This window comes from Nomascus leucogenys, chromosome 4 (genome assembly GCF_006542625.1).
Source record: "Nomascus leucogenys isolate Asia chromosome 4, Asia_NLE_v1, whole genome shotgun sequence".
In the NCBI taxonomy this organism is placed as follows: domain Eukaryota; kingdom Metazoa; phylum Chordata; class Mammalia; order Primates; family Hylobatidae; genus Nomascus; species Nomascus leucogenys.
This window is the reverse complement of record NC_044384.1, coordinates 123,990,204-124,012,243: the sequence shown is the minus strand read 5'-3', so window position 1 is coordinate 124,012,243 and position 22,040 is coordinate 123,990,204. Positions and strand designations below refer to the sequence as shown.

The window sequence follows — 22,040 nt, the reverse complement described above, 5'->3', positions numbered from 1 at the left end:
TGGGCATTCTCTTTCTTTTTTCTTTTTTTGAGATGGAGTTTCCCTCTGTCGCCCAGGCTGGAGTGCAGTGGTGAGATCTTAGCTCACTGCAACCTCCGCCTCCCGGGTTCAAGCAATTCTCCTGTCTCAGCCTCCGAGTAGCTGAGACTACAGGCACGTGCCAACACGCCCGGCTAATTTTTTATTTTTAGTAGAGACGTGGTTTCACCATGTTGGCCAGGCTGGTCTCGAACTCCTGACCTCAGGTGATCCGCCAGCCTCGGCCTCTCAAAGTGTTGGAATTACAGGCCTGAGCCACCAGGCCCGGCCCTCTAATTAGTTTTCTAATTTCTGCGGGATGTGTACCGAAATTTTCTAATACTGGTGATTTGTGGGGGTTTTTTGTCCTCTGATCAATCTGGCTTTAGAGTTATGAATTTTAATAATCTTTTTTCAATGTACCAGATTTAGGTCTGATTGAGGTCTGCTATTTTTTTTCTGATTTTTACTTTATTCACTCTCCTTCAATTTTGTTTCCCATCTTCTCCTTACAATTTGTCCTATTTTTTTCCTTAGTTTCTTAGCTAGAAGTTTAAGTCACTGATTTCAACTTTTTTCTGTTCTAATATAAGGATTAAATGCTACAAATTTTTCTCTAAAGTACTGCTTTAGTTGCATCTAACAAATTTGAATGTTAGACAGTCCTCACTCTGCACAGCACCATGCATGAATCCTGTACATATCAAAACTGTCCTTACTTGGCAAAAATCTATCTTGGTTACCTGCCTGTACTATTTTCATTTTCAATGAGTTCAAAATATTTTCTAATTTCTGTTGTGATTATTTCCTTAACCCATGATTATTGAGAAGTATTTTCAATTTCCAAATACCTAGGAATTATTATTGAGACATTTCTAGTTTAATTCTATTGTGATCAGAGAACACACTTTCACTTCTTTTAAATTATACTGAGACTTGTTTTATGGACTAGAATATGATCTTGGTAAATATGCCATTTGCACTCGTAGAGAATGTACTCTGTTGCCCTTGGGAGAAGTGTTTTATAAATGTCAGTATCAATCTGGTTGGGCAGTGTTATTCAGGTCTTCCATATCCTTATTAATATTGTTTATGTATTCTGTCTGTTAGAGAGGAGAGCTAAAATCTCCAATTCTAGTTGTGGATTGATCTATTTCCAATTTTATCATGTATTCTGCACCTGTTGTTATATGCATACACATTCAGGCTTATTACATTCTGATTCTGGCAATCTGATTCTCATGAGCCATTATATGTTTTCTTTATGTTTCTTCTTGGGTTTTGTTCAGCTCCTTGGATCTATGAGTTCAATGTTTTCATTAAGTTTGAAAATTCTTCAACTATAATTTTTTCAAGTATCTTTTCTGATACCCTCCTTTCTGGGATTCTACTCATACATGTTAGACTACATGATATTGTCCCACAAATTACTGATGCTCCCTTCATTCTTTTTCAGTCACTTCATTCTCTGTGTTTCATTTTGGATAGTTACCATCACTGTCTTGAAAACCACTGATTACTTTTCTTTCCTGCTATAGTAAATCTTCAGTTAATCCTATCCAGTGTGTTTTCCATTTCAGATACTGTATTTTTTCCTCTCTAGAATTTCTGTTTGGGGCTTCCTCCTATTTTCAATAGCTCTCTTTAACACAGTCATATTCTTCTCTATCCTTTTGAGCATATTTATTCTAGTTGCTTTAACATTCTTATTTTCTAATTCAATCAACTCTGCCATTTCTGGATCTGTCTTATTATTTTTCTCCTGGTTTTGGCTCATACTTTCCTGCTTCTTTATATCCCTGATAATTTTTGGATTCCAGATATTGTGAAATTTAACATGGTCAGGTGCTAGATTTTATCTTCTTTCTTTTAGTAGTGTAATACTTTGCCCTAGCATATAGTTAATTTAATTCTTTCAAGACCTGCCTTTAAGAATTTTCAAAGCAGATTCACTGCAGTCTTTGTTGTAAAACTAATCTAGACTCACTACTAAGGCCAGAGCCTTCTGAGAACTCTATCCAATACCCTGTATGTGTCAAAGTCTTTCCATTGTGGCTGAAGGTAACACAAACTATTCCCAGTCTTGTGTGAAAGTACAGAAACTGCTTAGCCTACTACTGTTTCCTGGTAGTTTTTCCCAGGCCACAGGTAGTTTCCTCTCACACATGGCCAGACCAGTGATCAGCCAAACATTCAAAAGGATCCTTTTTCAAATCTTTGGAACTCTGAGTACTCTCCACTCTCTTGAACTCTACACCTGAAATTCTAGCCTCTTTGACCTCCCCAAATTCCAAAGTATGCTCCTCAACTCTAGGCTCTGTTTGGGTTCCCCTCCCTGTGCTGTGGCCTGGAAACTGTCTCTGGGCAATAAGCTCAGGTCATCATAGGTATTCTCTCACTGGCTTCTCCTCTCTCAGAAATCAAAGTCCTGGGCTGCCTTTTATACAATGTCTTAAAACTACTATTTCATACATTTTATCTGGTTTTCCGGCTACTTTAAATGGGATGGCAGTTACAAACTTTCAGTTATTAGATAAATGAATTCTGGGGATCTAATAACGGACAACATGATGACTATAGTTAATAATATTGTAATGGCCGGGCGCAGTGGCTCACACCTGTAATCCCAGTACTTTGGGAGGCCAACGTAGGCAGATCACTTGAGGTCAGGAGTTCGAGCCCAGCCTGGCCAACATGGTAAAATCCTGTCTCTACTAAAAACACACACACACACACACACACACACACAAAAAAAATTAGCCGTGAGTGGTGGCAGGCACCTGTAATCCCAGCTACTTGGGAGGCTAAGGCAGGAGAATTGCTTGAACCTGGGAGGCAGAGGTTGCAGTGAGCTGAGATCATGCCACCGCACTCCAGCCTGGGTGAAAGAGAGAGGCTCAGTCTCAAAAAAAATAAAAATTAAAAAAAAAAAAAATATATATATATATAGTACCCTTGAAATTTGCTAAGACAGTAGACTTTAATTATGTGTGTTCTCGCTATACACAATAAAAGGCAACTATATGAGGTTAAGGATGTGTTAATTAACTTGATTGTGATAATCATTTAACAATGTGTGTGTGTGTGTGTATATAAATCATACTGTACACCTTAAATGTATACAAATTTTGTTAATTATACCTCAATAAAGCTAAAGGAAAATGCAATGAAAAACAGCACCCAAATAGGAATAATTATTAAAATAAAATGGTGAGAAAATTTAATCCCCGTTATTCCATCCTGTTTAGAAGCAAAGTCCTGTGTAATCCCTTTAGAGAGCAGAAACGAAGAGACTTCATCTTTAGCACTTTCTTGGATACAAATTGGAAGTTAAAATAAAAACTTCAGGAACATAAATCTTTTCTAGGAATAGTTATTCCTTTGAAAAGTCAAATATTTTCTTCATTATAATCTATTTTTGAAGCCCCTATACTTACACTTTTAATCCCATATCCTAGCTTAAAACATCAAACCACACACTTAGGTGAACACATCAATATACTAAGAGTTAAGTAAACAACATTTCTGTCCATAAAAGTACTGTGTGCCTTTTTACTCAGTATGAATTAGAGAAGCATACTGATCCATTTACTCACAGAAGAACCCAGGATATCCTAAACTGAATGGCTGCTATGTACAGAACAGTTTTTTACTGTTTAAGTATTTTTTACTTCTAAATTACTTAGCATCACCAAAAAAAAGTTCACTAGTGACCCTTTCCAAATTCAGTGTTTGTTTTTCCTTTGCTAGCTACATGACCACTTAGTATTATATTTACTAGATTTACTAGGTCATCAGTATCTCTTAGTAGAGTTTCTTGTTTTTTTTGTTGTTGTTGTTGTTGTTGTTTTTTTAAAACAGAGTCTCGCTCTGTCACCCAGGCTAGAGTGCAGTGGCATGATCTCTGCTCACTGCAACCTCTGCCTCCTGGGTTCAAGCAATTCTCTGCCTCAGCCTCCCGAATAGGTGGGATTACAGGTGCCCATCACCACACTCAGCTAACTTTTTTTTTTTTTTTTTTTTTTAGTAGAGACGGGGGTTTCACCATGTTGGCCAGGCTGGTCTTGAACTCCTGACCTCATGATCCACCCGCCTCGGCCTCCCAAAGTACTGGGATTACAAGCATGAGCCACTGCGCCCAGCCTAGTAGAGTTTCTTAATGGATTCCTGTCAGTCTTGCTGAGCTGAAGTTTCCTGATCCATAAAATGAATTTAATATCTGTATTTTTAAAATGCTAAGATGGTTATATATTAAAAATACTAAGATGGTTAAATATAACACCATTTGTCTAGGGCTTGGTAGAATGTTTAGACACAGAATTTGCACTTTAGATTTTACCATGCCATCAGTATTTTCTTTCCTATGTTCATGCAGTAACTATATTATACATAACAATTTTTTTGTTCTTTGCCTTTTCACAAAAACTGTCTTTTAGCGTAGCACGCAACTGCCTATAGAATGTGGCTCACATAGCACATAGCTTTCTTTGCTAGAAAGCACACACTAGGACCCATGATGTACAGATGGCCTTATACTAATAATGCCCTCTATGCTAAGTATAATGTCTAAGAATCCTCCTCAGGTTTTACACAGCCTTTTTTTTTTTTTTTTTTTTTTTTTTTTGGTTCTTTCCTTTCCCACTCTCAGGACCACTTAAAACATGGCTATCCCTGTTTTTCTTTCTGATTTCTATTGGTACCGCTAACTTCTCTGCTTTCAAGTAACAAACAAAAAAACCCTGTCCTTTTATATAACTAATATTATCAAATAAGAGTACTCTTTTTTGCACAGAAAACCAAATAATCCAGCCTAGTGGATAAAATCTTCTGGCCAAAACTGTGGTGTAAGAAGGAAAAAAACAGCCAAGAATGGTGGCTAACACCTGTAATCCCAGCACTTTGGGAGGCTGAGGCAGGTGGATCACTTGAGGTCAGGAGTTCAAGACCAGCCTGGCCAACATGGTGAAACCCTGTCACTATTAAAAATACAAAAATTAGCCAGGCATGGTGGCGTGCGCCTTTAATCTCAGCTACTTGGGAGGCTGAGGCACAAGAATCGCTTGAACCCTGGAGGCAGACGTTGCAGTGAGCCGAGATCATACCACCGCACTCCAGCCCAGCCGGGGTGACAGAGCAAGACCCCATCTCAAAAAAAAAAAAAAGAGAAGAAGAAGAAGGAAACAAAACTTTAATGACTTCCATGTCAGCCTTAGCATTCCCAATGTCTATCCACTGCATATGTAAGTAATTAAAAATTTAGTGAAGAAAATGAAACACTACTAAATTTGAGCCTAAGTGACTAGGCATAACTTTTACAATTTCAAGGATGGGATGCAATGAAGAAAACAAAGCCCTTTATTTTTTCACTTATACGAAAGAGATCTTGACCTACGAAGATTTTTCTTATAAAAAAATTCTTACTTCAATTGGTATTCCCCAATGTATACAATGTGACTATATTACTGCAGACATACAATTTTTAAAAGAAATATTCAATTAAAAGAAAATACTTTCCAGGAAAATAGGAACTTTAAACTGTTAAAGAAGAACTGTTTTCTCTTACCGTAAGAAGGAGATTCCCGTCCATCTTCTTTATCTGATTCTTTATCTTTTCTTCTCCGGTGGTGATGTTTGTGTCCACGATGCCTATGACGCCGACGACTCTCTTTACTAAACGGGACGTGAACACCAATATATACAGCTCTATGACCTATTAAAAGGTTCGGAAACATGTTTCTAGCTTTCCAAAAGAGAAAAAAGTGATATACACAAAAGTACTCCAAAATCTACTCTGATAAAGAATATAAGTTCACGTAATTAACAATGTTAGTCTCCAGTTACTTCTCTTATTTTACAAAGCACTACACAGAATATTGTGCCCAGGGCTAATATCACTGACAGATCATTACACTAAATCTACAAATCACTTATGTAAGTATTTGCACATCTAAAAAGATATCTTTTGTTTTGTTTTTTGTTTTTGTATTTTTAGTAGAGATGACCATGTTAGTCAGGCTGGTCTTGAACTCCTGACCTCATGATCCGCCTACCTCGGCCTCCCAAAGTGCTGGGATTACAGGCATGAGCCACCGCGCCCGGCCTAAAAAGATATCTTAAGAAAGAAGAGCTTAGCCCACCTGAAATCATACTATGTAGACATATATTTATTCCATCTACATTTATGGCCAACCATAGTTAGTAGAGGTCCTTAAGAGATACATTTTAGTAACAATTAAATACTTTGTAATAAATATAATGTATAAATATTTACGAATATTTACTAATTTTTTAGAGTTTTGAAAAAAAAATCAATAAAGACCAAAATAAAAATAAAGTCCAAATTACTGAGAGCTACATTAAATGTAAATAATCCAAATAAAGGTTAGAAACTGTCAGATTAAATAAAAAAGCAGTAAGTAAAGCTATTGTATGCTTTTAAACTAGAAAAAGCTACTGCTGATATTGCATTATCCCAACTTCGCAGTATAAATAACAAAACAGTTATGAAAGGCAGTCTGCTTTTGCTCACTAGATGAAACTGAATAGGGAAAGCTACAGAGCTAGGAGCACTATGTCAAGTATCAAATAAGCGTTGATTGAAGAAGGATGTGAAGTACAAGGTCAACTAATCTGCAACTATGTACACAATTTAAAAAGTTAATAGGCTGAAATACAAATGATTAATGACATTCCTTTCCTAAAAATTCCATAAGATGCTCAGAAAATAAGTACTTAAAGAAACTTAGGACTGCCATCTTTATATGTGATTTGAAAGTACAGTTGATCCTCATTATTCATGGGATTCCATATTTGCAAAGTTGCTGACTCACCAACATTTACTTGTAACCACAAAATCAATACTTATCGAGATTTCATGCCATTTTTTGGACAGGCAGAGAGCAGCATAAAATTTGAGTTGCCTGACACTCATGTCCCCAGGTAAGGCTGAAAAATGTGATACTCTGACATCTTATTTCAGCTGCCAATATATTAATCTCATAAATAATCACCTTCTAAATTAAAAGAGGGACAACTTAACAAAACATTCTGAACTAAAATTATTTGTTTAAACTTCTCCCAGTACTCAGCCTCGCACATGGTAAGTACTCAATAAATGTCTATGGAATTAAATCTCAACTACTAGAAAACAAAAATTCCAAATGTAAAAGCTAATTATACAGGGTTTCTTTTTGGAATTATAGATATGTTTCGAGAATTAGACAGTGGTGTTTGTTGCATAATATAGTGAATACATTAAAAAAAGTGTATAATTTAAAATGGTTAATTTTATGTTATGTGAATCTCATTTAAAAAGCAATAAATAAATATAACAAAACCTCAATTTTATTTTAATGAAACTATTTCCTTCAAAACATAAAGAAAAGTGGAAATTAAAGGGTCAAATTCCCATCACTGCACTGGGAACTACAAAGCTGTTGCTCCAATTAGTACTAATGGGTCTTGGCACAGAAGCCCCAATGCACCAAGGTAAAAATAAATGCTATGAGTATGCAGTTTAGAAAGAAAGGGATAGATAAAATAAATAAAAACACACTATAATCCAAAGATTGGTAGATTAAGGCTTATTGTGTTTTCTTCTTTTACTATTGCTTCTAGTGTCCTCTGTTTTAATTATTTTCTTTTTCTTTCCTTTTTCTTCTGCCCTTACTTTATTCTACCAAAAGCCTATTTACTCAAACTCTCTTAATCTCTCCCTCAAACTTGATACCAAACTTGCAGATGTGTACAAAGTACACAGAGCTTAGGGCCTGTGATAACCAAAGGAAGCGAAGGAACATCCAGGTTATGTATAGGTGAGGGTTGACATTAAACATTAAATGTATGACTGTACATCTGAATTAGTAAAATTACTGCTAAAAATTTTAACCTCCCTAGCTCCTATAATTCACAGGATCTAACCATAAGCTTCTAGATAACTGAGGTTCTTTTTGGAAACCCTAACAAGCCTAGGCTCTTAAAGCCAATTTTTAGAGTTAAAAAAAAAAAAACTTTTAGAGTTTAAAAAACGAAATCTTACAATATAAATGAAAACATTTATAACATAAATGAAACTTTGTTTCTCTGTACATCTCTTTATTAAAATAAACAATAACTCAATACAGTACTAACTCTCACAGAAGAGTTTAACTTAAGGATGTAGTTCCTATAAACATCCCCCAAAAATGTCTATCAAAATATTTGCCATAAACACCACTTTAACCACATGTTCATGGTTAACATCATCAATAATAAGTCATGTTGATATCATATTGTCCACAGATATGATGCACTGAAAAGGGAACGTTACTTCTGTGGTATGCTTCCCAAATAACCATAACCTCCACCTATTCATGCCATAATATCAGACTAAACCCAAACTGAGAAACACTGAACAAAATATCTAACGACTACTCTTCAAAAGCGTTAAGGTCATGAAAAACAAAAAAAGAATGAGAAACTGGTATAGATTAGGAGACTGAGGAGACCTGCAACTAAATGTACTGTTACAGATCCTGAACTGGATCAACTGAATCCTAGAACAGAAAAAGGCCATTAGTGGAAAAACTAGTGAAGCCTAAATAAAATCTGTGGTTTAACAGTGAACTAGTAATTAGTCAGATTCTAATTAAATTTGTAATTAATCAATGTTAATTTCTTCATTTACACAAACGTATGATGGCTGCGCAAAATGTTAACATTAGGAGAAACTGGGTGAAGTGTATGGAGGAACTATGTGCTGTCTTTGCAGCTATTCTGTAAATCTACAATTATTTTCAAAAGAAAAGAAACCATTTGCCAGGACTTCTTCCTGTCTAAGGAAGAAAGATGGACAAATAACTCAGTTGCTCTACAACTCTAGAGAGAGGTTATTGCAACATTTTAAAAGGCTAATGTAACACCTATAAAATGAATGTTGAGATGACAACTAATGATAACTGTGGTTTATTAGTCTGGCACTCTAGTGTACTCATAATACAAATTACTCAGCCTGCTAGAAATGAAAAAAATAAAAGAGTTAACTAATTTTGTGCCTGTGTCCTTTCAGTTTTCCAAGTTAAGGTAATTAATGGTAACCATCACTAAATTTTGAGAAGCATTCTGAACTCTATCTTTTGCCAATACTTTCAAACGGCACTCTTCTAAATGTATGCTTTACAACAATAACAAAAAAACTCAACAAATACTAGGTAAAATTTAAAAGGATACTTACGAACGTTAATTAGTAAATTATCCTACTAAGCAAAGTAAGTTATTTTAAACCAACTTACTTTCTAGTTCTTCTTTTTCAAACTTGGTGTTCACAGTTGAGCTAGTTTTGCCAAGATCCACAACAGCTTCTTCATCAGGACCCTAAAAACAAATTATTCTCATTGACTCATGAGATCACAGTCTATTGAGGACCTATTAAATGCATCCTTCGAAATGGCAACAAAATATAAAACAGATTGCTTTCTCTCAAAAACTGAACTCATTACAGCTAACTGCAATCTTTTAAAATTATGTTTATAGGTTTTTTAAATCCACAGAAGACCATTCAAAAATCCCATAGTAAGAAGTGAAATGGCAAAGATTTTTAAATGTTTTCCATGCAAATTACTAAATAACCGGTAATATATTAATTTCATCCTCAAAAGACAGACCTTCCAGGGTCAGAGATTAAAGAAAATGTGATGTGAGAGGAATCCTTAGATGTCAACATGGAATGCTTTCTTTCTTCATCTTTGCTCTTAAGTCTCCTAAATAACAGGAAACAGTTACACTGGATTGAATTATGGTCAAACATAAAATTGTCAAAAATAAGAAGACTCAACATGCAGTACCACTTCAACTGATTAATCAAGAGCTAACAAAAGTTAAAAGAACTTTTTCTTTTCCCCCAAAGTAAAATTCTGCCAAAATTTAACCTCTAGGGAAATTCTAGCTTCAGTTGTTAAAATCCCACCTTCATAATTTTGTTCTCTTTTCAGTTCAACAAAAAGACTAAACATATTTATTAGAAAATGTTGTATAGGCTATTTTTAAAAGGATAAAATTTTAGCTTTAACTTCCCTTCTCAACTTGTAACAACTTTCAAAAGGACATTCTAATCATCATTAACTACTTTTATTAACTTATTATACACAAGATTCTATGCCACTGCTAGACAGAGAAGAACAAATACCCTTCCCTCAAAAAGGCTTTGAAGCCGGGCACGGTTGCTCACGCCTGTAATTGGATCACTTTGGGAGGCCAAGGTGGGCAGATGACCTGAGGTCGGAGTTCGAGACCAGCCTGACCAACATGGAGAAACCCCGTCTCCACTAAAAATACAAAATTAGCCGGGTATGGTGGTGGGCGCCTATAATCCCAGCTACTCAGGAGGCTGAGGCAGGAGAATCGCTTGAACCCGGGAGGCAGAGGTATTGGTGAGCCAAGATCGTGCCGTTGCACTCCAGCCTGGGCAACAAGAGCGAAACTCCGTCTAAAAATGTATACAAAGTAAACTGAGATACAATTGTTGCTGCTATGGAAACCTTCGGTGTCCAAATTCTCAGTAAGTAAACTCAGGAACTGAACTGATTTGATTAAATTTTCAAATAAATTCCTTGCTATCCAAACTACCACTATTTGTTACCCAAAACTCAGAACAGGACACAGTATATTAAGAAAAGGCAGATCTTTTGATATCCAAATTTACTTTCTAAAGGGTAGATATCCAAACTGTAAATCAAATACATTTGGATATCAGGAGATACATGTATATGACTCTGAATGATTGGTGTTCAATTTAATATAGGTAACAGAGATATTAAATGACTTGGCTATAGTTCCATACTTAAAGGAGTGGGAGCAGGCCATGTAGACCATGAGACAATTTCATACAATAGACTAACAAGATGGGCTGGGTGTGGTGGTTCACACCTGAAATCCTAGTACTTTGGGAGGCTGAGGTAGGAGTATCACTTGAGTCAGGAGTTTGAGACCAGCCTGGACAACATAGCAAGACCCCCATCTCCATTTATTTAATAAAATTTTTAATTAAAAAGAAACTTAAGGCTAGGCATGGTGGCTCACATCTGTAATCCCAACACTTTGGGAGGCCGAGGTTGGTAGATTACCTGAGGTCAGGAGTTCGACACCAGCCTGGCCAACGTGGCAAAACCCCATCTCTACTAAAAATGAAAAAATTAGCTGGGCGTGGTGGTGGGCGCCTGTAATCCCAGCTACTCAGGAGGCTGAGGCAGGGGAATCGCTTGAACCCAGGAGGCAGAGGTTGCAGTGAGCCGAGATCATGTCACTTTACCCCAGCCTGGGAGACAAAGCGAGACTCTATCTCAAGAAAGAAAAAAAAAAATTTTTAATAAAAAACAAGACAGACAAATTAATCAAGCCGCCTTACAGCATTCACTTCCTCAGTAACAGGGAAAAGCCAAAGTAGGAAACCAAACCAAACCCCAAAAGTGCAAGAATGAATAATAATTTCCATCCATCAACCAAGTCATATTCTAAAATCTTGAGCTACATATTCCAATGACTTCATGTCACTTAGTCTCTGAACATGCACAGATACAAAAGATAAGCTCTCCTAAGTAAAAGGCACAGAAGTTGTATCCTGAGAGGTAGCATACTGCCTATTCTAAAAGGGATTAACTGCTCCCATTCCAAACTTTCATTTAGGTCGTGCAATTGCCAGGATATGAAGCAAAACAATTAACTCTCACCTTCAAATAACAACAAAAAGGACTCAAAAAACAGCTTAAGTTATATAATCTCACAATACTTATAAATATATTATTTACTATCCTTATTTAAAATACACATACCCTTTGACCTCTAAATATCTATCATAGATAAATGCTCCCACATGTACCAAACATGACGTGTTAAAAAAAAAAAAAGAGCACATCCTCTCATGGTCTACACAGGCTGCTCCCCCTATATACTGTCTGTGAAGTCTTGGGCAAGAGAAAGTTCAACTTCTCTGAACTTTCATTTCCATTGAGGCATTGTTTCCAATATTTAAAAAAATGAAACAAAAATGTGTGTCAATAGTAAAGAGACAATCTCATACCAAGGAGTGCTAGGAAACAGTTTGAGAAACCAGACCCAAAAAATGGAAGTAGATCTATGTGTCCTGGTAAGAAAAGGTCTCAAAGATAGCTGTTTAGTGCAAAAGCACATTGTAGTGAATAAGATCAAGTTTATGTTAAAAATATTTACAAGACTAAACCAAAATTTTATTTCCATAGACATGTTTTCATATGTATTTATTGGTATTAAGTAAAAAGCAGGGGAAAAGGCTTGATGGGATACACACCAAATTCTTAACTACTCCTTTCTGGAAAGGGAACTGGGTTTGAATGGAAGTCAAGTTAGAGTATTAATTTATTGTTATTGTTTCAGTTTTCAATGAGAGTGTTTTCATGTGTAACTTGCATAACTAAAATTTTTTTTTTTTTTTTTTTGGAGACAGTCTCATTCTGTCACCCAGGCTGGAGTGCAGCCTTTGGGAGGCCGAAGAAGGCAGATCACTTGAGGTCAGGAGTTCAAGACCAGCCTAGCCAACATGGTGAAACCCTGTCTCTACTAAAAATACAAAAATCAGCTGAGTGCAGTGGAGCATGCCTTTAATTCCAGTTACTTGGCTTGAACCCAGGAAGTGGAGGTTGCAGTGAGCGCATAGAGCACCACTGCACTCTAGCCTGGGCAACAGAACGAGACCTTGTCTCAAAAAAAAAAAAGAAAAACAAAAAAAAACCTAGTTCATAAATTTAAAAACCCAGCATCAACGCATTACAAAATCAAAATTCAATTCAACGTGCAAATCCCAGCAAAATCAAATCTAGTTTTGTTAGAAACAGATTTATGCCTTCATAAGATATTTTACTAATTCCTCTCATAGTTATTTATCTTGCCTGAAAAAGCAAAATCCACAATTTATATTTTTGTTGGTCAAATTATCAAAAATGACACTTAACATGCCAAAAGCAAAGTATTAGAAAAAAAGGATGTTAAAAGATTCCTTTAAAATATAGTGTCTAATATCCTTTCGACACCCTAAGGTTTACAAAAATCCATTAAAACAGCCATTAGAGATCCCTGTCACAAACTAATTTTTCCATTATATAAGACATATGGCTATAGCCTAAAGTAATGCCTCCCATAAATTATGATGAACCATATGGAGCAATTTCATAGTTATCGAACACTTTAGCTTCAAAACACACTTAACCATTAAGATAAAGTGATTTCTTTCCTAATATCTTAACCAAATAATTTTTAAAGACTCGTTCAAGTAATATTAACTATCCAAAGAGTTAGTTTTACAGAAGAATAAAGATGCTACAATTATTTTTAACTTTACACAAGGAATTACTCTTCAACAGATGACTTCCACAGCCAAGGACACAAAGGATGATACTATTCTAAGCCAGTGCTAATAAGCCTGACATTTCTTCAAGCTTCACTATTAAACTCGATTCAAATTTGTTTGTAAATAAAAGACAAGATCATAATTAGGTACATACAGGTAACTTCTTCTCTAGACGAAATCTTTCCATAGTAATATAGAAATGCCTTGTTTCTGATGATGTAATGCAGTAAGTCCCTTGAAGATTCCAGGGACAGTGAGCACATATCTGATTTAGGTCACTGTGCTTTGCAGAGATGAATTCTTCTAAGTTACTTTTATGGTACAGCCAATCACTGTGTTCTAAGTTACCTAATCTTCCAAGCTAATAACTACAACTTACACAGGGTCACAGCATAACAGATTTGGAAAGTAATATACACATTTAGTTATAAGTAAAAATACCAAGAGGAATGCAGCAATCCATTTTCAACTAAAACCTTTCTGCAATGTTAGTACAAAGACTGCATACTCTAAGAATATATGTGGATGGATGTGTGGGAGTATGGTTTATAATTATCACTGTAACCAAAAAACAAAGTATTAATATGGACAATAGCTAGAAAAAAAAAAAAAAAGACTAGCACCCCTCTAACTACTGGACTTGGGATTCTCTACATTCTTAAAAATTCCTGAAAACCTCAAAGGACCTTGGTTTATATAAGTTACCACATCAGGATTAAAACAGAAAACTTCAAAGTACTTATTCAGAATTATTTACACAATAATAAAGCCATTACATGTTAATATACATAACATTGTAATGAAAATAACTTTTCAAAAACAAGACAAAACTTAGAGGAATACCTCTGTTTTTCATTGTTACAAATCTCTTCAATTATCTAACTTAATAGAAGACAACTGGATTCTCATATCTACTTCTGCAGTCAATCTGATGTGATCTGCCCTTGGTTAAAGTACATTTAAAAATCCAGATTCACACAGATATTCTGCTGGAAAGGGGGGGCATATTTCAATATTCTCTTCAGGTAGTTATGGACATTCCTCTTTGATATTTCATCAAACTCAACAAGTATATTGTTTCTTAATAGTTGCAATGTAGAATCTGAAACCATTCCAAATGAACATTTTATACATTGTTACATCAAAACCCATTTGTCTACTATGCACTTTGAATGGATCTCCCCCATTTTTGGAATGTATGTGTTCACAGGGTATTAGAGCTTTTCCAAATGTCACATTTCATTAAACAATATCAAAAAATTTTTTTAAATCACACTTAATAATATCACCAACAATCTCATAAGTCCAAGTATTGAGAAATTGTCAAAGTCAGGTTAGCAGATGCGAGTTTTCCAAAATTCTAAGTTTTGCCTGAAAGCTTGCATTATTATCATGGGTAACAAATACTATCGGGTTGTTTTTCTTGAAGTGACAAGTTTGCTCCATTCATTTTTAACAAAATACCTGTCAAATGCCCAAGTATGATTAACCAAGTCTGTCAGTTTTTCTTTCAGGTAAAAATGGTGTTCCATGAAAATAACAGCTAGTTGAGTTCACAATTCAGGCAATTAACCAGTGATTTTTCTCCAAACAATCATTCTATTTGGATATGCAGCAGAAATGTTTTTACAAATGCCTATTTTGTCATTCAGAATATTAAAATAATACACAAAGGCAAAAATTTAATAAGATAACTGGTTTTTACTGCTGCATCAAAGTGCTCTTTGTGTATACAGATTTGTTTCTTGGTACCCTCAATTCTATAAGGTAGCGAAATAGATGATATTTAATATTTTCTATAAAAATATCTATATCCCACAGCTAAAGTCTTACTACCCAGCTCATCCTGGAGAATCCACTGATGACGTGCACTAAATAAGTAACAAAATAAGAAATAAATCTTTCACAACTTTACGTAGGGAGACTGACTGTAGGTAACAGGTGATAAACATGTCATACACTTCAAATACAACTAAGGCTTCTAAACTTCTCCAAGAATAGAAATCCCAATAACATCAACAGCTAGATAACATATATAATTAATTACATATTTGAAATCTTCACCCTTGTTATGCATGATATATACTTGGCAAATAAACATAAATCTGAAGAATCAAATACAAGAATAAGACATATGTCAGTCAATGATTGTTTTAAATTCTCAATACATTAAGCCCCAAAGAACATCTGCAAACAATCAGGTTAAAAACCAATTTCTGGCTGGGCAAGGCGGCTCATGCCTGTAATCCTAGGACTCTGGGAGGCCAAGGTGGGCGGATCACCTGAGGTCAGGTTCAAGACCAGCCTGGCCAACGTGGTGAAACCCCCGCCTCTACTAAATACACAAAAATTAGCCAGGCATGGTGGTGCCCGCCTGTAATCCCAGCTACTCTGGAGGCTGAGGAAAGAGAATTGCTGGAACCCGCGAGGCGGAGGCTGCAGTGAGCTGAGATCATGCCACTGCACTGTACTCCAGCCCCGACAACAGAGTGAGATTCCACCTAAAAAAAAAAAAAAAAAAAAAAATTCCAAAATGACCTCTTGAAGCATACTTCCTATGGAAAATCTTGGCCCTCCCCACCAGTACTTAAGAGCTTAACCTCCTGGTCAAGCACATGTCCTCTCCTCCCCCACTGGATTATAAAAACCATAAGCATAGGGATTTGAGTGGGAGGAAGGGAAGGTGAAGCAACCCCAGAGGGAAAAGAAGAAACTAGGTGCACGTAGACTTTTTAATTTCCCAAATACAAAACAAAATATTATACACCAAAATACATAAGACACACTTCTCCAACATTTCCCATTGTAACACTATCATGGACACTACCAAACCAATATTCCAATAAAATTTTAAAAATCAAAGTTTATAGGTGAAATGGTGAAGTTAGTTTTAGTTTAATACATTATTTGATAAAATAAAAATATAAAGTAACTCAACAAATAAACTTTAACCAATACGCTTTCGTTTGGCTAATTCTTTAAAGATTTATTTTCAGTATAATTTTATTTAATAGCAGGCACACACAAACATCTCATTTGATCCCTTGGTCTCTGCACTCCATTTTCAGCCTTCTAATATTTTTATGCAAATGGAAATATATATATTCTTACAAAAAAGATAGCATTCATTACACACTTACTGTTTTATATATAACTTGCTTTTTTCACTTAAACTACATTTTTAAGTAATTTATCAATCCGTAAATGGTAGAAAAATCCAAGGTTACAGAAGTGTCCCCAAATAAGCAAGTATTCCTCCCATTCCCACTTCCACTCATGAGATATAACTACATTCTGTTGTGTCTTGTAACTTTTTAGTTGCTAGAGTTGCTATTATAACTTTAAATACTCTATTTTACGTCTTGGTTTATCAATTTTAGACAGTATCTGTTCCACAAAAAGAAAAGAATTTTCTCTAACACACCCATATCCTTTCATTTACAATCTCTCTTCCACATCTCAGTGTTTTATTTATATATATATATATATCCACGTGTATATATATATATACATGTATATATACACGTGGATATATATATACGTGTATATATATACGTGTGTATATATATACACACATATACATATATAATTTTTTTTTTCTTTTGAGACAGGGTCTTGCTCTATCGCCCAGGCTGGGTGCAGTGGCAATCTTGGCTCACTGCAACCTCTGCCTCCCAAGTTCAAGCAATTCTCATGTCTCAGCCTCCCTAGCAGCTGGAATTATAGGCGTCTGCTACCACGCCCGGCTAATTTTTATATTTTAAGTAGAGACCAGGTTTCTCCATGTTGGCTAGGCTGGTCCCAAACTTCCGGCCCCAAAAGATAACCACTCACCTGGGCCTACCAAAGTGCTGGGATTATAGGTGTGAGCCACTGCACCTGGCCTATATATTTTTGTATCAAGATGCATAACATTTACATTCCATTCAATATTTATAATAAAGCCTTCTAAGCTGTGTCCTCTGGTTAATTCTAAAACTGAAAACTCATATTAAAAAGCATTTGAAGTACTAGAATTAAACACTGTATTGTCTGTGCAGAACCAATAATTAAAATTGGACTATCTGAATCAATGTCACCAAATCCCTACTGCTCACAAGAGACTATTTCAAACATTAAAGTAGATCCCTCTATTAACTTATTATCAAGGGTGTTTTCCCCTGATTTGTCTCAGTGATGTTCAGCTCATGTTATTCCTTTCTCATTTTCATTTAAGGCCTTGAGAAATATGCTCCACGATGAATATATGGGTGATAAAGAAAACCTTTCATGTTCAAAAATCATTTTACTCGATATGTATTTTGGATAGATACCTTCTCTCAGGTACTGCGCCATGGCCTTTAAGAATCTAGTGTTGTTGACCAGAAGCCTAATATCCACCAGGTTTTTGTTTGTTTTTCCACTTCTGGCTCAATAATTTCATCAAGATGTGTCTAGATGTGTGTCTTTTATTATTCCTTCAAGACTCCCAGTAGACCTTTACAACATGATCAAGTATAATGAAAATAAAACGAACCTGTTCAAAAGTAATAAAATTATAACCAGAAACCAAGAGCAAACATACTAAAGTGTAAAACACTAAAGATTTCACTTGTTACGCGAGCTGTAAGATTCCACTGTCTATAGGAAAATCCATCAATTTGACTGTGGAGCTAATGTAATGAAAATACAACAAAAAAACAAAATTATCTTTATTTGCAGATGATGTGACTGTGTACCTAGAATGACAGATTCAACCAATTAGCACACACACACAAAAAAACACATTCATTTGGCCAGGCGTGGTGGCTTGCACCTGTAATCCCAGCTATCTGGGAGACTGTGGCAGGGAGAATTGCTTGAACCCAGGAGGCGGAGGTTGCAGTGAGCGAAGACCACTCCACTGCACTCCAGCCTGGGTGACAAAGCAAGACACTGCCTTAAAAAAAAAAAAAAAAAAAAAAAAAAAAAAAAAAAAAACCAGATTCATTTGAAGGCAGCCAATTACAAGATAAATTAAAACCAATAGCTTTTCTTTAAGCAGTAACAGGCCAGGAATGGTGATAAGCCTACAACTTTGGTAGACCAAGGCTGGAGGATTGCTTGAGGATAGGATTTTGAGACCAGCCTAAGCAACACAGAAAGACCTCGTTTCCAAAAAAAAAAAAAAAAATTAGCCGGTCATTGTGGCATGCTCCTGTAGTCCTGGCTACACGAGAGGCTGAGGTGGGAGGATCACTTGAATCTGGGAGGCAGAGACTGTAGTGACCCAAGATTGTACCACTGCACTCCAGCCTGGGAAAGAGAGTGCCATTTCATCTCAAGAAAAAGAGTATGAACCAAGTAATTCCCTTACGTAAAAATACCAGTGGCCAATAACTAAAGGGACACTCTCACTAGATATTCAACAAATGGAATTTAAGACCCATCAGATTAGCAAAACAAATTTTTTTAATGGACCATCCATGAGATTTAATTTTTTCTTTCCATAAATTTTTTTAAATTCACATTTAAAACTAGTAAAGATAGGGAGACACAGACACTCCTGTACTTCCTACTTGGGAATGTAAATTGCCCAAAACTTTGGAGAGTAAACTAGCAAGAATTCATTTACAAACTTTTCAGCATACACTTGGTGCAGCAATATAACTTCTGGGTATCTACTCAACAGAAACAAAACCAACAAAATATAAAGTCAAGAACGTTTGGGGTTTTTTAAGAAGACACATTCGCAGGTACTGGGGAGCTCTGGTCAACCCACTCCTGCTCCTGACTCACATTATGTTCCTGAGTCACTGATGTTTGGTGTCACTGAGGAACAAGTTGGTCAGGAAGCAATACCATAGCCATGCTTCTAAAGATACTGGAAAGAACCAGAGGTGGAGCTTTGACAAATCGGAATTATGCTAAGCAGTCGCAACGTAAAATCCCCGAAGATGATGTGTGCTGCCTCGAACAGAGGTGCAAAGGAAAGGAATCTTAAAAGGACCAGTTCAGATGCCTAAGACTTTGAGAATCACTACAAGAAAAACTCACGGTGAAGGTCCTAAAACATGGGATGGCTTCCAGTTGAGAATCTACAAGCAACTCATAGACTTGGAGAGTCCTTCTAAGATTGTTAAACAGATTACTTCTATCACTACTGCACTAGTAATAGAGGTTGAAGTTACCACTGGAGATGCTTAACTATTTAATAAACTGATTACCAGTTGGGTTTAAAAAATGTTTACTGTTCAAACCGGGAAAAACAAAGAATCTGAAAGCAAAAAGAGAAATGGCTGATTACCACGGAATATTATAACGATATTATGAACAACGAGTTACAATTACAAAGTCCCATGCAACAGATGTCGGTAAAGTATTAAGAAAGCAGGGACTGGGCGCAGTTGCTCACACCTGTAATCCCAGCACTTTGTGAGGCGGGGGCGGAGGTGGGCAGATCACCGGAGGTCAGTAGAGACCAGCCTGGCCAACATGGCGAAACCTCGTCTCTACTCAAAATACAAGTTAGGGCCGGGAGCAGTGGCTCATGCCTGGAATCCCAGCACTTTGGGAGGTCGAGGCGGGCAGATCACGAGGTCAGGAGATCCAGACCATCCTAGTTAACACGGTGAAACCCCGTCTCTACTAAAAATACAAAAAATAAAATTAGTCAGGCGTGGTGGCGGGCGCCTGTAGTCCAGCTACTCAGGAGGCTGGGGCAGAAGAACGGCGTGGACCCGGGAGGCGGAGCTTGCAGTGAGCCGAGATCGCGCCACTGCACTCCAGCCTAGGAGACAGAGCGAGACTGTCTCTTAAAAAAAATAAAATAAAATACAAAAAATACAAAAATTAGCCGAGTGTGGTGGTGGTTGCAGTAAGCCGAGATCGCACCACTGCACTCCAGCCTGGGCAAAAAGAGCTAAACTCCACCTCAAAAAATAAAAAATAAATAAAGCAAGCCCAATGCGATGGCTAATGTATGTAATCCTAGTGAGACAGCCAAATGAAAACGGCTCCCAAGAAAATCTACGAGTGGCCTGTGCACTGGGAGGAAGAGGATAGGGTGGAGCCGCGAAAAGTTCGCGCCATCTGCAGGGTGGGGAAGAACCTGACCCCTCCTGTTGCCATTTGCAGCGGGGAAGAGCCTGACCCCTCCTGTTCCGGGATAGTAACCTGCAATTCAATTGGTGAGATGGGCAGCCTGTTAGCAGGACTCCATCTCACTTTGCTGTGTTGTTCTTTTCGCCCGGTAAGTTCATAACCCCTTACCTTTCAAAGTGGCTGTGTGCCTAATCTTTCCCTGCCGTATGACAAGAACCCGGTTTTGTCTACAACACCAGCACTTTGGGAGGCCAAGGCGGGCTGATTGCTTGAGCTCAGGGGTTTGAGACCATCCTGGGCAACACAGTGAAACCCTGGTCTCTACCAAAAACACGAAAATTAACCAGGCGTGCCTGTTATCCCAACTACTTGCAAGGCCGAGACACGAGAATCGCTTGAACCCAGGAGGCGGAAGCTAATGAGCCGAGATTGTGCCACTGCACTCTAGCCTGGGAGCAAGACTCCGTCTCAAAAAAAAAAAAAAAAAAAAAAACAAGCCAGCCAACCAGCCCAGCGTGGTCGCTGATGCCTGTAATCCTAGTGAGACAGTCAAGTAAAAAGGGCTCCCAAGACAATCTACGAGCACTGGGAGGATGGGCTGGAACCGCGAAAAGTTCGCGCCATGTGCAGTGGAGAAGAGTCTGGCCCCTCCTGTTCCGGGATAGTAACCTGGAATTCAATTGGTGAGATGGACAGCCTGTTAGCCAGGACTCCATTTCACTTTGCTGTGTTCTTTTTTTTCGCCCAATAAATTCGTAGCCCCTCACCTTTCAAAGTATCTGCGTCCCTAATCTTTCCCGGCCGTGTGACAAGAACCCGGTTTTTTCTACAACACCAGCACTCTGGGAGGCCAAGGCGGGCGGACTGCCTGAGCTCAGGGGTTTGACCAGCCAGGACAACATGGTGAAACCCTGGTTTCTACCAAAAACACGAAAATTATCCAGGCGTGCCTGTAATCCCAGCCACCCGGGAGGCTGAGCCGCGACAATCGCTTGAACCCGGGAGGCGGAGTTTGCAGTGAACCGAGATCGCACCACTGCACTCCAAGCCTGGGCAACAGAACAAGACTCCAGCTCAAAAAAAAAAAAAAAAAAAAACACACAAACCTACAATCAATTCTTGTTTTAAGTAGATACAACTTTAATAAATAAGCAAGTAACATTTTTGAAAAAGCATTTCACAAGGTCAGCTACCTACAGAAGATGGTTCAAAATTTTCCTAACCATTTTCCCATTTTCTAAAACTGAACCTGGTAGGCACAGTAAAAAAAAAAAAAAAAAAAAAAAAGTACTAACATGTTTACTGCTTTACAATCCTTAAATTATGTAATCAAATTAACTGATTTTTTGAAATCTTAAATTCAGGAAAAAGAAATACTACACAGCTTAAAATTCTAATTGTGAATTTCAATTGGCCAAAGCAGGGAGAAACCGAGAAATTTTAAATTAGGTAGAAAACTGTACAGGAATTAGGCCAGGCGCATGGCTCACGCCTGTAATCCCAGCACTTTGGGAGGCCAAGGCGGATGGATCACAAGATCAGGAGATCAAAACCAACCTGGCTAACATGGGGTTTTCTCTACTAAAAATACAAAAAATTAGCTAGG

At 37.1% G+C, this 22,040-nt stretch overlaps 1 protein-coding gene across 6 annotated transcripts in view; it reads right to left on the bottom strand.

Moving 5' to 3' along the window:
* SLC4A7 (solute carrier family 4 member 7) overlaps window positions 1-22,040 on the bottom strand; it is a 110,817-nt gene that overhangs the window by 70,411 nt on the left and 18,366 nt on the right. For all 6 annotated transcript variants that reach the window (XM_030812245.1, XM_030812247.1, XM_003256783.3 and 3 more), the window contains exons 2-3: window positions 9,288-9,369; window positions 5,582-5,728 (exon numbers count right to left, since the gene is read on the bottom strand). In XM_030812245.1, the coding sequence (XP_030668105.1) occupies window positions 5,582-5,728; window positions 9,288-9,369 (229 nt within the window). The remainder of the gene's footprint in view (window positions 1-5,581; window positions 5,729-9,287; window positions 9,370-22,040) is intronic.